Consider the following 16,846-nt stretch of genomic DNA (forward strand, 5'->3'; position numbering starts at 1 on the left):
AAACAAGACCTTCTCCCAGTTCATCTCAACGCTTGTTTCCTATATCGGAGCCGGAAATCGCACACTTAGCGCATTGCTCTGCGGGCTCCAGTAGCTCTGACTCCACTCCACGTCCGATGTACGCACCCAATGTGCGTCTAAAGGTGTGTGCCACAATGCATTCAAGGTGCGTCCACGTTCTGTCGAAGTATGCACAGGTTGGGTCCAAATGTGTTCAATGCGGTCAACAATGGGTTTTTGTCTCCATGGCTCAACCCACTCTATTGTGCCACCATGTCTCCCATCCACCTGCAGAAGTCACCTGTGCTTAATTGCTAGTGAACACCCAGTGACACTCCCAGCACCAATAAACCAATCCCAACAAAGGTAAAACAAGCGGGCATCCACCTATATTATGTCTCCTACAACGATTACAACAGCAAAATAATTTTTTCAATTATAATTACCCCATAATTGTATATAACTGTCACAATAATTACAGTTTTAAGTGACCCCAACGCTGGTAAAAGTGAACATGATGCAATCTGGGAAATGAATTACCTCAGCATCAACTATTTATATAAATAGTATAATATATAAATGCCAATAACAATTACCAAGTCAATTATCTGAACTCAATTACAATTACACAAGGAACAGATTTTTTTCAATTACAATTACAGTTATAATGATGTCGTAATTATAATTAATTATCAAATACGCAATTTCAATTATATATGACCCCAACCCTGGCTGATGTTGTTTAAAAGTGTATATTTACTTCAAGTTAGTCCTAATTATTAATTATTCACAATGACTTAGAAAAGTTTAATTTTTCACTTCTTTTAGGGAATTGTTGAACTTTCTTTCTTTCTTTTTTTTTTTTTTGTTTTGCCCAAGACTGAGTTTACTGAACTTGTGCTTCTGCTGTAGTAAGCAATAAAACTGTGGCATTAGGAAAAAAAAAAAAAAAGAATGCACATCTCTGACGCAGCACAAAACACATAATAGGGCTTGTCTGGGATAAGGAGGGTCTGATTAGGCTGAAGAAACGTACATTACAAAAGAAAAAGAATACAGTATAGGTCAATTTCACGAATGGATTCACCTTTTATTTATTTCCTCAATATTAGTTTAAAACTGCTATATTGTGCAATGATGCCTTTTTACTTAGATCTACAGCGAGTAGAGCTAAGCAAGCGTAGATCTTATATAGACACACTGGTTTGTTTGTTTGTTTGTTTGAGGTCGATGAGAAAAGATTTTTGCACTATAGATCCGCTCATGCAAGATCAGCTTAAGTACTGATTTATACACGTTAATGGAATTAAGTCTGATGTTGAAATTAAGAATCAAGTGTATCACTGCTCTGAGATTATTATTATTATTATATTTTGGTTTTTATTGTTTTCTGATGAATCCAATACTTTGAGCATTTGAAACCATCAGCAATAAAAATAAAATATGAAAAAAACCTCTGACGAAGACAATCAAAACTTTTTCTAATTATTAATAAGACTGTGTTCAATTCAAATGTAGAGTCGGGTGACGTGTCATTTGTGGTTTGCGAGTAAATATGTACGTGTGAATAGATTGTTTCTTGTCTCTGTTCGTGATAGACGTACTGTAATTGTATAACTCTGTTTAATGAGGTTATTAGGCCCAAGTGCCACGAGCTGGTTATTATTATTATTGTAATAAAATTGAAACTCTCAGGAAACCATCCAGTACTCACTTCGTTTCTAAGTTAATTGAGTATTTTATTTTTTCTTAAACTTTGTGTTTTCTATTACTAAGACAATTTTTTATGGATTTATACTAATTTTTTTTTTTTTTTATTTTTTTTTTTTATCGAACTCCACTTAGTTTCTCCTCATTAACCATTTTGTTTGAAATGAGCTGTATCATGTCTTCGTCTCTTCTCTGTCAGACACCTAAAGTGTGTGTTAGTTTAAACATTGTACGTCTATTCTGATGTATGTTTATTCCTTTTTCATGTTTGGATTCCTAGGTACAAAGTCTTCGTCAGTGTTCGGCCCTCTGTACTTGCTCACCTAAGTCATGTAAACATTTGAGAGATTTTATTGCCAAGTCAAAGCCATCAGAACAACATTAAAGTAAAACATTCTCTGTAACTGTGTCTCTCTCATCCACTGGGGAAGAATAAACTTCATTTTTGACAAGTGTGTCTTAGTTTTTATTTTGCAATTGAACACAAACCTAGTTTTTTGTTTATTGCACTGGATAGTAATGCATTTATTTTTTGTTTTTACCTTTCCCATCTGCAATTTAATCTGTATCTAATCTTTTCCTCACAAAGCAACAATTTTAAGATAAATCAAGTCTTACACCCGGAATGGGCAAAGTGTTTTTTTTATACAAGCCTCCATATTTTTAGTGCATGTAAATCATTTTTTAAATAAAATCTAGTTGGAGAAATTAGCAGAAACAGTTCCTAAACTGAGTTAGCATAAGCTATATCAAGCTCGCAGTGAAATGCTAACAGGAACACAGTATTTGTCTGATATATCTAGTGTAGGAAAACAAAAATTACACTACTGTAATATATATTTTTTCTTAAAGACACAATTGTCAAAATCTGCAACAGTTTTTCCAAATAATGATTTAAATTTGTGATTCTCTAAATGATTTGGCTGAGCTGCAGAAATTCACATCAATAATAAGCCATCCAGATGTTTCAAACTATATAATAGATGACTGCATCAGCCAGAGAAAATTATGTCTTATATCTGGAATCCAGATACATCAAAAAGAAAATAAAACAATGTCATACCGCAAATACTGTTACATATATAAATTGATTTTTGTATAAAATGAAAGTGTACATTTATTTTACCTGTGCCTGAAAATGCCTTTTTCCCAAAGAACCCCTCCATTATATGACAAATTCATCAAACAATATTTAAAGTATTTTTATTTTTAAGTTAATCAGTTTCTTGATTATTTCTGCTGTTTTTGTTTGATATAGGATCATTTTTTTCTAACTCAAGGGAAGTTATGGCTCAAACACTGACTTCTGACGTCACATGTTGAGAAATTATATTAATACCAGCAAGATTTTTTTTAAACTTTCGGTTCTTAGCGGAACTTTTTATTCGTCTTTTTGCTTCCAGTCGGAATGTTTTCTGTGTAACACCTTCGCGCTGAGGCAACGTTTAAAATGGTAAATGAGAGTTTTACAGCGTTATACACTTGGAATGAATAAATACACGTGTCTTTTGTGCTAATGTTGATTATGTGGCAACACGATCTCGTATATTATATGTGTGTAAATGTAATGTTAAGTATCTGAATATAATAACATTCTGTGTATGGTAACAGCACAAAGTGACCGCGTTAGATGATAATAATAATAATAATGTGTGAATCTTTGTTTTCTTTTAGGCTGTAACTCTGCACACAGACCTGGGAGACATTAAAATAGAGTTATTCTGTGAACGCGCACCAAAATCATGTGAGGTAAAACTTTGAACAATTTTTTTTTTTTAGCTTTCACATCTTGTAATATTTGCACTGTTGCATATTTTTTTCCAACTACCAACACCATATTCATTTAATTTGAAATAATACCATGAATGAGATTTTTTTTTAAAGCAGAAACACATTTTAAATGTGCCTTTAATGTTTCTGAGGGTCACAATGTGTTTCTGAATAAATCCTGGCTTGAGGTTTTTATATCCTTGTTTAATTTGCAAATACTTTCATTAGGAAATAAATCTGATTCTAATATTAATGATTATGACTACTTCTGAACTTACAAACATTGATCATTTGCATTATTCAAATTATAATACAAACCATGTGAGTCCTCCTAAATTGGATATATTTAATTACATACTATAATAATAAAAGTGATGTAAGGTCTTATTGAAAAGAAAAGTCAAATAATTCAGTAGCTGAGACAGATGTGAAATGAATTTAATTAAATCGAGACATCAATGTACGAGGAAGTTCAAAATGACAGAGAAAACATGAAACATTGTGTCCATAACCAAATATTTTAGATGTGGATATGTCAGTTTTTTTCTAATTCACAAAATGAATGAAACTCCACAGTTGTTGCTCCCTCCAGGAAATACATGGGACCCAAGTTGCTTCCACAGCTTTATTACATTCTTCACCAATCCGCTAATCTCCAACGCCAAATTCACCTTCAAACTCTTACACAGAACAACGCTTAATTCACTTAAGTCATAAACAGTAAATATATGTAACAGAACGGACGTAAATGTGAATCAAACACACGTACCTCGTTGGCTGCATCAAACCAAGAGAGAGAGAATCTTGCACAAAACGATGTAACGTCCCAGGTGTTTCAGGTACTTGACAAACCTTTTAACTTGCATAAAAAACATACTTCTCATGTGTTCTTCAACATAGATAAATCCATATTCATGAAATCAAATGTCTTAAACAATATGTATGAACAAAACAAATAAGATAATCACAACATAAATGACATGTATGGCAGTTAAAACAGTATTTGCACAGGCTTGCTTTTTTCCCCCATGTTTTTTTTTTATCACGCCTGCACTCATTTTTATCACAATATAAACACAGTTGAGAATAAGAATGCTTCTAAAATCCTTTAATTTATTACAAACAATTAGGGGTGTGTATTGCCTGGCATCTGGCGATACGATTCATATCCCGATACATAGGTCACGATACAATGCATCTCGTCATGAAGGTATAAGGCGGTATCAGGTATCAGTCATATATATATATATATATATATATATATATATTTTTTTTTTTTTTTTTTTTTTTAATCGCAATAATCTGTAAATGTGTACACCTTCATGAGAATATTATGTATGAAATATATTTTATTGGCATATTTTACACTCAAAACATTGGCTTTAAAATGCCATGTGCCAACAACCTAAAATAAAAAAAATAACATACAATCTGTGGCTTTTAAACCAACTTTGACTTTAGTGCAACTTAACTGAGGTATATGCCTAGAACAACAAATAAATGTAGAAAGTTAGTACTTTCTTTTTATATTTTATTGAAAAAACACAAGCTGGTCAACATGCGCAGGTTTCAGTGCACTTCTTTGTGCATTTACAATGTCCCCTGCAGTGGAAAAGACTTTCCTGGTTAAATAAAAATTAAAAAAAACAAAAAAAAAATATTAAAAAAAAAAAAATCGATATGGATGCATTTTGAATCGATCCGAGAATCGCGAGATGTAATGTTGCGATATATCGCCGAATTCATTTTTTTCAACACCCCTACAAACAATCTGACAGATTACAATACATTATAGATTTTTGTAGGAAAAATTCAAACAAAGACAATAATAATAATACATTTTTTATAGCGCTTTTTTGGACACTCAAAGTCACTTTACAGAATTAAGGCATTATTCTTTCACTCCACACTTAGTGGTGGTAAGCTACTATTGTTGCCACAGCTGCCCTGGAAGCGAGGCTGCCATAGTGCACCATCGGCCCCTCCGACCACCACCAACGCTCACTCACACACTACATTCATACTAGGCAATGTGGGTGAAGTGCCTTGCCCAAGGACACAATGAAAGATACCATTAGGGTGACTGTCACCCCAGGACAGATAAAGCTTTGTCATTGTCTTAATTATTATGTTTTTACAGAATAAATGTGACGTCTTCTATCTGTACACAGGCTTAAACAGCTGTATAAACATGGTCAGGGGCCAGATGTGTCCTGTTTGTCTTCATCATTCATCATTATTTAAATCTTGGTGTTTTGCAGAACTTTCTGGCTCTGTGTGCCAGTGGATTCTACTGTGGTAGTGTCTTCCATCGCAACATTAAGGGCTTCATGGTTCAGACAGGTGATCCCACAGGTAAAAAAACAAAAAAAGGTTGATGGTTTTTCATTTAGTGTCATAAAACATGTGGATTCTACTCACACTACTATATTTCACTTCATATTGTTTATCGAGTTCCCCGTAAGCTTCCACCATAGTGGTTGCTAGTCTTCCTGGGGTCCCTAGTTAAAAGCAACAAAATATTTTCAATAAATATACAATAGCAAAAATAGAATAAAATACAACTAGAACTGCAAGCAGTTATGAAAGGGGGCCAAGCCTTCCCGCGCGACTCTGCATCGAGGGTTTGCAGAGCCCATGGAAGTACGTCACGAAGGATGACGGACTTGGGCCAAAGTGTCATTTGCAGTGTTGTAATAGTAATGGGCGTGGTCCAGACAAGGTGATTCAGCGCTATTCAGGGGTGGGCGTGGCCTATGTCAGAAGATGCAACTGTATTTAGTGAACATGTGGATATAAAGTTTATGAAGATGTGATTTAAAATGTGAAAGTTACAGGCCAAAATGCGTTTGCACCCATCATAGCGCCACCTAGTGGTGCACTTTTTGGAACAGGTGGTCTGTGTGCTCTTATATATATATATATATCCTGTACATTTTACAGCCCTTAACATAATACTTCAGCTGGAATAAATGTTTCTTGTTTATGTTGTAATAAGCCACGCCCACTTTGACCAATCGTGATTAACTTCGAGATATGGCCCAAGGTCATACCCACTAAGTTTGGTAAAAAATTGATCTTGCCATTTAAGAGATAAATTTCCCATATTTGCAGTGCCCCCTAGTGGCATAAATTATTCAAATTTGGCTCATACTCCCACAGTCACATGCCAACGAAGGATCTCAGATTTGGTGTTGTTAGAATTTATTTTGACCGAGATATGCAACACCGCGTTTTGATAGCGAGCAAGAAAATCTTATTTGTTAATCATTTCCGTATATTTTGAGCGAACACAATTCTTTACTCAACTTTAGATCAGGTCCAACAGAAGACACTACGTGCCAAGTCTCACACCCAAGGAGGAGTTTGAAAAAGTAGGTTTTCCAGTTTTTGCGATTTTGCGCTGACAAAACTCAAGGCATAAATGGGTGTGGCCTAGCCCAGGTGATTCAGTGCTATTCAGGGAATCTGTGGATATTAAGTTTTTGTATGTGTGACATACTGTGTGGGAGTTATGGGCCAAAACGCGTTGACCTTGGTTATAGCTCCACCTGCTGGCGGACATATGTGAGTTTTTGCATCAGAGGTACGTGGAGGGGTCTGGACCCACCCTCCAAAGGGCACCGCCCTCCCTTGCACGGTTTAGCCTGCAGCACCACTGTAACTGAGAGAAATATAATATTAATAAAAATCCAAGTGATTACATTAGGGTTTCCCAGCAACGCAGGGCCTGGGGAATGCGTATGTAAGCATACGGCTTGCCCCCTAATATTAAAAACAATCATTGAACAATATATGTCTCGATCTCACATGTACAACAGGATTTTTAGGGGTTTTTTTTATATACATGCACATATTGTTGAGTTCCTCAGTGTTTTAGGCAGTTCATTCCATAGTTAAGATGATCTAAATAAGACAGACTTTTGTCAAATGATGAATAACTTGTTCATTTAAACTGAAACTCATTGTTGTTATCTTGTTATGTCATGGATTTGCTTACACTTCACACAAAGTTGTTACACATCACATGACGTCTCTGTTGCTGTTGTTTTCCAGGAACGGGAAAAGGAGGAACAAGTATATGGGGTCGCAAATTTGAAGATGAGTTCAGTGAACATTTAAAAGTGAGTGTTTATGGGTGATTTTCTTCATTGATTAGTGTTTAATTAATGTCAGTACTGGTAATTAATTCATTGCGTGTGCAGCATAATGTCAGAGGCGTGGTTTCCATGGCAAACAACGGTCCAAACACCAACGGCTCACAGTTCTTCTTCACCTACGCCAAACAGCCTCATCTGGACATGAAGTACACGGTGTTTGGAAAGTACGTCAACACAAGGGAAGCTGGGAACTTTAAAGTGACACAATGTTGAAACTCGGGGTGATAAAGGTGTTTTGTGTCCGTAATGAGTTTTGAAGCTGTGTTTGGGTTTATTACAAGGGTCAACATGGTCATGAAATTCCTGGAAATGTTTTGGAATTTGAGAAAAATAATTTTCTAGTCTTGAAAAGTCATGGAGTATTTCAACTGTTTTTTTTTTGAAAAGTTTCGGGAATATAACCTATTTTATTTTAATGTTTAAAATATACGCAACTAAAATGAACAATCACAGGTATCAACAAGGTTGAGTGACGAATCGATGCTTGCTCCTTAATGTGAGCGGTCTGCTCTGTTGATCTTCATCCCACAGGATCATTGATGGCTTGGAGACGCTGGACGAACTGGAGAAGCTTCCAGTGAATGAAAAGACGTTCCGACCACTGACGGAAACCAGGATAAAAGATGTGACGATCCACGCAAACCCCTTTGCAGGATAGAAATGGATTTGTGTAGAAGCAAAGATCTGGATTGTTAAAATGGAAACTGAACGTGTTTTATACCTGATTGTTCCTCTTAATAAATCTGCTTTCAGTTGCTTTTTCCTGCTGTTTGTCTGAAAAACAATCAAACTGAACAACAGTGCTAATAGTTTTGTACTTGACTGGTTATGGAAATAAATCATTGATGTTTTGTATTAATAAAACTGATATGTTCTGTGTTTTATGTTTTTTTTTTTTTTTTTTTTTAAAAAAGCAATTTAATAGCTTGTTTGAAGGCGTAACTTTTGAACTACTTTTTTTTTTTTTAATTATTACTATTAAAACAAGGCACACCCAGATATTCACAGAGAAAAACAAAAAACATAAATAAGAAAATAATGTACAGATAAGAGAAATAATCCTTCCAAGGAAAGGCAGATTCACTTATGGTGATGAGGCACCATAAGTGAACACACATACGAACACATACGTAATCTTTTTTTTTTTAAAACATAAATCTATATATTTTCCTGTGCAACATGCTTGGAAGAAAAAAAAGTTTTTTACTTATTAAATTTTATTTAATGGATGTGGTGTTTTTTCAGTATAATAAAAAAAAAAAAGATTAATCAGAAACATTTTTCTCTGTAATTCAAAAACAGCATTTTTTTAAAAAAAAACAAAAAGAGAAGTCTGGAATTATGTGTTGATAAAAAAAATAATAATAACATTCGTGACCAGAATTTCTCCGTAAAAGTTCAAAATATAACTGGAACTACAAATTGGGGAAGTGCACTTTCTTTATGACGTCATCAGCAGTGGACGCTAACTCGTCCGTGTCACTGACCGTGTTCAGCTTCTCTGTTTACTACTGGTCATGGCTGATGAAGAGCCGTTTAAAGTAAGTTCGTGCTTTTAAACACGTTTTTAAACTCTCAGCACGTGGAGCAGTGTGTGTGACACGTGTGTGTGTGTGTGTGTGTGCTGTAGACTTCTTCTCTGAGGGGGAAAGTCACCCTGATAACTGGGGCCAGCTCAGGCATCGGTGCTGGGACCAGTGTTCTGTTCGCTAAACTGGGAGCTCTGCTGGCTCTGAACGGCCGTGACGTGGAGAACCTGCAAAAAGTGGCCAAAGAATGCACGGACTGTGGTGCTGCACAGGTACACATTAACACATGACCATAAACAGTGTGGGAATATTCTGTCCTGGTCCTGGCACATGGAGGAAATACAGTAGGCAACTGGCGGCTCGGGGGCATTATAGGGCCCTTAGTTTAGTTTTGTGTGGCCCCCAAAGTAACTGGACAAAATGACACCACGAATACACAAAATGACAAGTAAAGTATATACAATGACTACATAAATGCACAAAATGACAACAAAGACACACAACAGCAACAAAAACACACAAAATGACTTTAAAACAACAAAATGACAACAAAGACATGAGAATTGACTCCATGAATGCACAAAATGACCACAAAACACAGAAATCAGCAACATAAACATACAATATTCACACAAAATGACAAGAAAGATACACAACGGCAACAACAAAAAACAAAATAACAACCTAATATATTCAAAATGACAACGGAAACACAAGTGGCTGCAAAAACACAAAAATAGACAACAAAAACACGTCAAATGACTAAAATAGAATGACAACAAAATGTGCTCAAAAGATGGGAAAACATGCAAAACAACAAAAACTCACAATTTCTTCCTTCCTGTATTAATTCTTAATATTTGATTAATTGCTGCTGAAATCAGCAACAAAACCTTTATTCACATAAACCCACAAACAAAGTTGCATAAAAGCAACAAAAACACAAAATGACAATGAAAACACAAGATGGCTCTAAAACCAGACAACAAAAACACACAAAATGACTTTTATAAAACCCCAAATGACAATAAAAACACACAAAATGACAACAACAAAAAACCACAATGACTGCAAAAATAGACAAGACAGAAATATACATAACAACAAAATATGCTTAAAAGATCAGAAAACATGCAAAACAACAAAACCTCACAAACGCTTTGTTTCTTGCTGTATTCATTCTCCAATTAGTCACTATTGTTGACATGAGTGTATTGATAATGTGGCCCTCGGACCACACAATCATATTTATGTGGGCCATGTGTGTTTTAAAGCAGCTACCTAATCCTAATGTAACGTTGTATATCACTGGTCAGCCGCTGCTGGTGGTCGGTGACCTCACTGATGAGGAAACTGTGAAGAAGACGGTGGAGCAAACCATCGCTCACTTTGGTCGACTGGACGTGTTGGTAAACAGCGCTGGTATCCTGGCTATGGGCAGCATCGAGACCACTGACCTGACCCAGTACGACAAGGTCATGAACGTCAATGTCAGGTATGATTTCAGGTTCTGTTTCCACATCCATTACAGATCACTAAAAATAGTGAAAATTAGCGTTTCTGTGATGATATTTTAGCACAGGGGTGTCTCACTCTTTTTAGTTCAGGGGCCAAAAACAGACCCGTTCAATCTCAAGTTGGCCACAGATTATAGGCAATGAAATTAGCAATTTTATCATTAACGTGTCCTAGTTGGCACTTTCACATATTTAAAGGATGGAAGGCACCAACAGTATTCAAGCAATAAGTGACAGATAATATATCAGTGCCTGCAGGATCTTTAATTTCCTTGATTTTGTGACCAGTTTGTATTCAATTTGTGGAAATTTTGGGGAGTAATTTAAGGAAAATAGTAGGATTTTGGGAAATTTTTAGAGTACTTATAACAAATTGGAATAAAAATAACTGCCATCATGTGATATAGGCATGGAAAAAGTGTGAGCCCTGTGAAAAAATGTGCAGTTAAATTGATTTTGTGTATTTGGAGGTACAAAGTTATCTACGAGTCATGTTTTTGCTTTCATTTTTACTTTCTCCTGTGGGCCGAATCGGAAGCTTTAAAGTGCCGGATTTGGCCCCCGGGCCTTTAGTTTGACACGTGTGATTTAGTAGCTTAATTTGTGGTGTGTGAACCTGAGTTCTCAACTTTTTATTGTAGCATCTTTCCAACTGTAAGGTAATAAATGGTAACATATGAGGGTCTGTGTTAATTTTAGGTCTGTGTACCACATCACTCAACTTTGTGTGCCACATCTCATCAAAACCAAAGGCTCCATTGTCAACGTATCCAGTGTCAATGGACAGAGATCAGTAAGTGTTCCACATCAGGATCACTCATTAAACACTTGACGGTTACATATTCACATGTATTTTACCATTAATGATGTAGTATTGTGATGTTCCTCTGTGTAGTTTCCTGGTGTGTTAGCCTACTGCATGTCCAAATCTGCCATCGACCAGTTCACACGCTGCGTAGCGCTCGGTGAGTGGAGCACTATGTCAGTAGGGTTGGGCATCGTTTGAATTTGAACGATTACAATTCCGATTCTTTTAAGAGACGGGGTCAAAAAAGTTTCCATGTTTTAAATGAGCTCGATAACCAAAGGTTTTCCTGAATGAAATAGTCTCAACCTCTCCTTGAATTTTAATCCGATGAACTTTTTGCTTTTTATGAACTTTACTGGGAATTTCTCACAGGGCTGTTTTCATCTCATATGTAAATATCAAACCTCACGCAAACACTTCCTGTGGATTCTTCTTCTTTGGTTTTTGGCGGCTTCTTCTTCTGTCCGGCCGACTGGGTATTGAAAGTCGGAATCAAAATTTTAACATGTACACGGTTCCGGGAGAATCCACTTTTCCTCAACCCCCGAAGTTTTTAATTGGCAGCCATAATAAGGAGTGTTCCAATTCTTTAAAAGTTAAGGAAAGGAGCCTTAATGCTTCCTTTGTAACCTCCTTTAGCCTAGAAAACACTGATGTATCCTTTACCAAAGGAGACCAGATAATGCTGCCCCACAATTTTTTGCGGCGACAACACTTAAAGGGACCCGCTCATCTGAGCGTTCACGGAAACTCACAAAGACTGAAAAGGGACGCAGATTATGTAAGTCCAATACATTATTATGCATTGAACAGCTTTAAATAATCTAAAACCCATACCTTATGATATGTGAGCCAAATTATTAGATTATAACTAACATAAAACTGAACACTGTCGTTCAAGAACAAGGTTTCAGAGACATTTTTAGCCACATTATGTTTTATTCAACATATTTAATTCATTAGGAATGCTTTGTGCGGTTGTACATGTGTATGCCTACAACGTTATGTAGGCCTATATTTTGCATAAATGTAACTGTTTCATAAAATCATACTTATTTTGGATTAATGTTGATTTCTGAGTGGAATGTGAGTGAGCGACCATTCTCAATGTGATGTTCTTTTAGTTTCACTTTAGTTCCTCGTAGCCCGGTAGCCTCTTTTCCTTTGATTTACATTCAAAGCTTGTGATATTTGAGATCATATTAGCGGTTAGAAGCACAGTGGAAAGTGTTATAAATGTGATTTCCGTAGTCGTTTTTTGGAAATGTGTAGTTTTTTCACCACGGCAGACGGCACTAACCTTCACCGCCGTCGGATTATTACGTCACCTAGTGAAATGCGTCTGACGTGAGACTTTAGGAAGCCTCTAAACACCTTTCCTTAACCCTGTGATGTCATCCAACTGTTGAGAAAAAGTGGATAGGAAAGGATATAGGAGGGACTATTCAGACGCAGCCTTAGTCCCAGGTCCAATCGATGCTCGATGCCCAACCCTAATCTTCAGGCCAGTGGATTTTACATTAAAGTATGAGAACAGTGAGACTAAAGTTCTTTTCCTTTCAGAACTTGCCTCAAAACAAGTCAGAGTGAACTCTGTGTGGTGAGAAACATTTTGGTTCCTCTTCATTTCTACTAAAATGTCATTTTTAAATTCAACGTCCTTTAATTTCCTCCTTTCAGTCCTGGTGTTATCATCACGGAAGTTCACAAACGGGCAGGCCTGGATGAGGAGCAGTACTCTCAGGTAACACATCGCTATACATTTCTGAACTAACACCTGTCATCAGTGAATCCCATTTTCTCTGTTTCTTTTGCTTCTCCAGTTTCTTGCCAAGTGTAAGCAGACACATGCCCTCGGGCGTCCGGGTAATGTGGAGGAAGTGGCTCACAGCATCGCCTTCCTGGCATCGGACGCAGCTAGTTTCATCACTGGAGTCAACCTGCCCATTGACGGCGGGCGACACGCCATGTGCCCAAGATGAAACCATGTCTATTCACACGGAGAATTCTAGTAAAGTGCTTTAAATCTCAAAATAGCCCTTTGTCTTTGTTTCCACTTTTATTGTGACTGCATTTCTTTTTGGAACATTGTCTCATAAGATGATGTTTGTATTTCCATTCATCCAACACACTTGTCCAAAGCCTTTACACTACTTTCTATTTTCTTCACAGTTTCTGTTTTATGTAATCACCTTCACTGTTTCCAGGAAATAAGTAAAACCATTGCTCTTTGCTATAGTAAGTAAGTAAGTAGTTTATTTATAAAGCGCTTTTTGCAGATAAAATCACAAAGTGCTGTACAGAGTTGTGGTAAAAGTACAAGTGCAACACAATAGAATAATAAAACAAGAGTGCATAAATATAAGAACAGCAATATTAAAGGATAAATAAAAATTAAAATCCAGTTAACTAAAAGCTTTTCTGTAAAGTGTAGTCTTCAGCAGTTTTTTAAAAGTGTCCACACAGTTGAGAGACTGGTGCAGGTTATTCCAGGTCTCACCAGGTCTCCTCTGGTTTTAAATTTAGTTTTTAGGGTCTTTAGGAGACCCTGACCTGAAGACCGAAGGCATCGCCCTGATGAGTAGGGGCGCAACAAGTCCGAGATATATTTAGGGGCCTGACCATGTAATGCTCGGAACGTGAGAACTAATATTTTATATTCTATGCGAAACCTAACTGGAAGCTAGTGCAGAGTAGCAAGAATGGGGGTGATGTGGGATGTTCTAGAAGCACCAGTTAAAAGTCTGGCAGCAGCGTTCTGAACGATCTGGAGTCTGTTTAGGGTCGACTTATTAAAACAAGTGAAAACAGAATTACAGTAGTCAATACGAGATGATATAAATGCATGTATGACCAGTTCCAGATCTGATTTTGATAATAGATGCCTCACGTTAGAGATATTTCTCAGGTGGTAAAAACAGTTTTTAGTCAATAGTAGCAGTTAATAATAGGGCTGCGTAATAAACCCAATTCCCAGATTTGACTTAATTCCGATTATTAAAGTTCTGATTCAGTTACAAACCGACTTTTGATTATTCATTTCATTTTTGATTACTGCTGATAATTGATCTTCCATTTAACATCAGTCAGCTGTTGAATTATTTGACTTTTCTTTTAAGTAAGGCAGTGGCTATCCGTACGGTTGCCGTATCAATATACCGGCATTCTATCTGTACGCAGTGCCCCAAGTTGGCCAGTTTAGGTCATGTGATAGGTCAGTCATTGGTCAGTTTAGGTTGTGTGACAAAGACTAAACCTAACCCTAATGCTATAAATTGTTGCGATATTGGGTCATAACCTATGTACGTATACTAACCGTACCAATAGCATGGGGGGGTTGTCCGTACGGCAACTGTACAAATAGACACTTTAAGTAAACGCACCTTCAATATTGTATAATGTAAATTAAATTAGAATTAGGAGAACTCGCCTGGTTTGTATTCCAATTTGAAAAATATATAATCAATCTTTGGAAATTTAGGAAATGATGTCAATAAAATCATTATTACTGGTAATTCATTCTTTTTTTTCACCGTGCCTAGTAGAAATCTAGATTTCAGTCAAATTAAATCTACTTCCATATTAAATATGGATTTTCCTTTAGCATTCCATGTGTCCCATGCAATGTTAAACAAAAGCCTGCAATAGACCTTCCACTAGTCTATAGTCTTTGCTTTTTTGTTTTTTTAAATAAACTCTGATGGGAAAAGTGGCTCCAGAAGATAAATAGAGTAAATGGCTGGTTCTACTAGAATAGAAATCTTCTCATTAGAATGTGCCTCTCTATCTGAAACCTGTTCTGAATTATACAATATAAAGCTTACACATGACAACAGGTTCATAAAAAAGATATCTGCATCCACACAAAACACATTTTAATTACATTGGCACCACAAAGAGTTTTAGATACACGTTCCCAAAAGGCAACGTCATTTTTGGGTAAATCCATGATACAACTTGTCGTGGAAACGCAAACAAAAAAAAAACATTGTTTCATTGGTGTCCAACAAAGCTTTCAGGTTCAGTGAAAGAGCTTGTGCTATTGAAGAAAGCCAATGGTCTTATCGTTGCATTTTATTTTGTGGCGGTAGGGCAGAAAAGCAGAGGTGGCAGAATGCCCCTTTCCTAGCAAACAACAGTATCTGCATCAGTCTGCCCTTGCTGGCAATAACATCCTTCCTTGTAAAAAGAAATTGCCCCAACTTCCACAGAAGCCTGAGAATAAACCAACAGGTCTGACTTACCAGTTGAAGCACGTGCCAGTGACAAGGCTAAATATGTCCACTATGGGGAGGAAGTGAAGGTTAACACTTGATATCTGTGATTAAAGTAAGGAGCTACAAGAAGGCCTTGTGTTGCTCAATTTCAATCTGTTTTCTACTTCTGGTTATCTATAATAGAGATGACACTGTGTGTTAAAAACAACACAATTTTGCTCCAGCACAATTATGAGGAAAGGATCATCAGTAGCCTGTGAACTTTTCAAGATAGTGAATGAGAAAATCTTGACTTTTTCCAAAGCCACTGTCCTGTTTTTATCTGTTAAAAATGTTTTTCCCTTCGAGATGTTAAGATCTAATTTGCAAAGTCTTGCCTAAAAGGTCACACAATCTCTTTCTGTGATGAATGATAATTAGTAATTGCAAATTAGCCAGGTTGCAGCAGTGTATTTGGTAATGTGGTGCCTGTAACCTGACAGAATTACTAGCCTATTATAAAGAACTAAAGACACCAAAATGAGTGCCACTTTGAGCAGTGGCTAACAGTCACAGCTTGCACAAAGCACAAGTTAGCCTTGTTTACTACTAGTACAAAGCACAAGTTAGCCTTGTTTACTACTAGTACAAAGCACAAGTTAGCCTTGTTTACTACTAGCACAAAGCACAAGTTTGCCTTGTTTACTACTAGCACAAAGTACAAGTTAGCCTTGTTTACTACTAGCACAAAGCACAAGTTAGCCTTGTTTACTACTAGCACAAAGCACAAGTTTGCCTTGTTTACTACTAGTACAAAGCACAAGTTAGCCTTGTTTACTACTAGCACAAAGCACAAGTTTGCCTTGTTTACTACTAGCACAAAGCACAAGTTAGCCTTGTTTACTACTAGCACAAAGCACAAATTAGCCTTGTTTATTTACTACTAGCACAAAACACAAGTTAGCCTTGTTTACTACTAGCACAAAACACAAATTAGCCTTGTTTACTAATAGCACAAAACACAAATTAGCCTTGTTTACTACTAGCACAAAACACAAATTAGCCTTGTTTACTACTAGCAAAAAACACAAATTAGCCTTGTTTACTACTAGCACAAAACACAAATTAGCCTTGTTTATTTACTACTAGCACAAAA

At 36.5% G+C, this 16,846-nt stretch overlaps 2 protein-coding genes across 2 annotated transcripts; both read left to right on the forward strand.

Annotated features, from left to right (window-relative positions):
- Window positions 1-3,112: 3,112 nt before the first annotated feature.
- On the forward strand, window positions 3,113-8,519 carry ppil3 (peptidylprolyl isomerase (cyclophilin)-like 3). The gene is made up of 6 exons (XM_028457945.1): window positions 3,113-3,163; window positions 3,385-3,459; window positions 5,742-5,835; window positions 7,537-7,604; window positions 7,686-7,804; window positions 8,172-8,519. Exons 1-6 carry the CDS (start codon window positions 3,161-3,163, stop codon window positions 8,296-8,298), a joined length of 486 nt encoding a protein of 161 aa, XP_028313746.1. The 5' UTR covers window positions 3,113-3,160; the 3' UTR covers window positions 8,299-8,519.
- A 566-nt stretch (window positions 8,520-9,085) lies between these two features.
- LOC114469962 (3-oxoacyl-[acyl-carrier-protein] reductase FabG) lies at window positions 9,086-13,528 on the forward strand. Its single transcript, XM_028457903.1, has 8 exons — window positions 9,086-9,181; window positions 9,271-9,441; window positions 10,486-10,664; window positions 11,386-11,479; window positions 11,582-11,651; window positions 13,058-13,094; window positions 13,175-13,238; window positions 13,318-13,528. The coding sequence occupies exons 1-8, from the start codon at window positions 9,158-9,160 to the stop codon at window positions 13,474-13,476; spliced, it is 798 nt and encodes a 265-aa protein (XP_028313704.1). The 5' UTR covers window positions 9,086-9,157; the 3' UTR covers window positions 13,477-13,528.
- Window positions 13,529-16,846: the final 3,318 nt, after the last annotated feature.

Source organism: Gouania willdenowi, chromosome 9 (genome assembly GCF_900634775.1).
Source record: "Gouania willdenowi chromosome 9, fGouWil2.1, whole genome shotgun sequence".
NCBI lineage: Eukaryota > Metazoa > Chordata > Actinopteri > Blenniiformes > Gobiesocidae > Gouania > Gouania willdenowi.

Bases quoted from the DNA above. Each gene is read 5' to 3' on its own strand.
- LOC114469962 (XM_028457903.1), top strand. From the start codon at position 9,158: ATGGCTGATGAAGAGCCGTTTAAA. The intron at 9,442-10,485 runs GTACACATTAAC...ATCACTGGTCAG, and splicing joins CGGACTGTGGTGCTGCACAG to CCGCTGCTGGTGGTCGGTGA. The intron at 10,665-11,385 runs GTATGATTTCAG...TGTTAATTTTAG, and splicing joins GTCATGAACGTCAATGTCAG to GTCTGTGTACCACATCACTC.
- ppil3 (XM_028457945.1), top strand. The intron at 3,460-5,741 runs GTAAAACTTTGA...GGTGTTTTGCAG, and splicing joins GCGCACCAAAATCATGTGAG to AACTTTCTGGCTCTGTGTGC. The intron at 7,805-8,171 runs GTACGTCAACAC...TTCATCCCACAG, and splicing joins AAGTACACGGTGTTTGGAAA to GATCATTGATGGCTTGGAGA.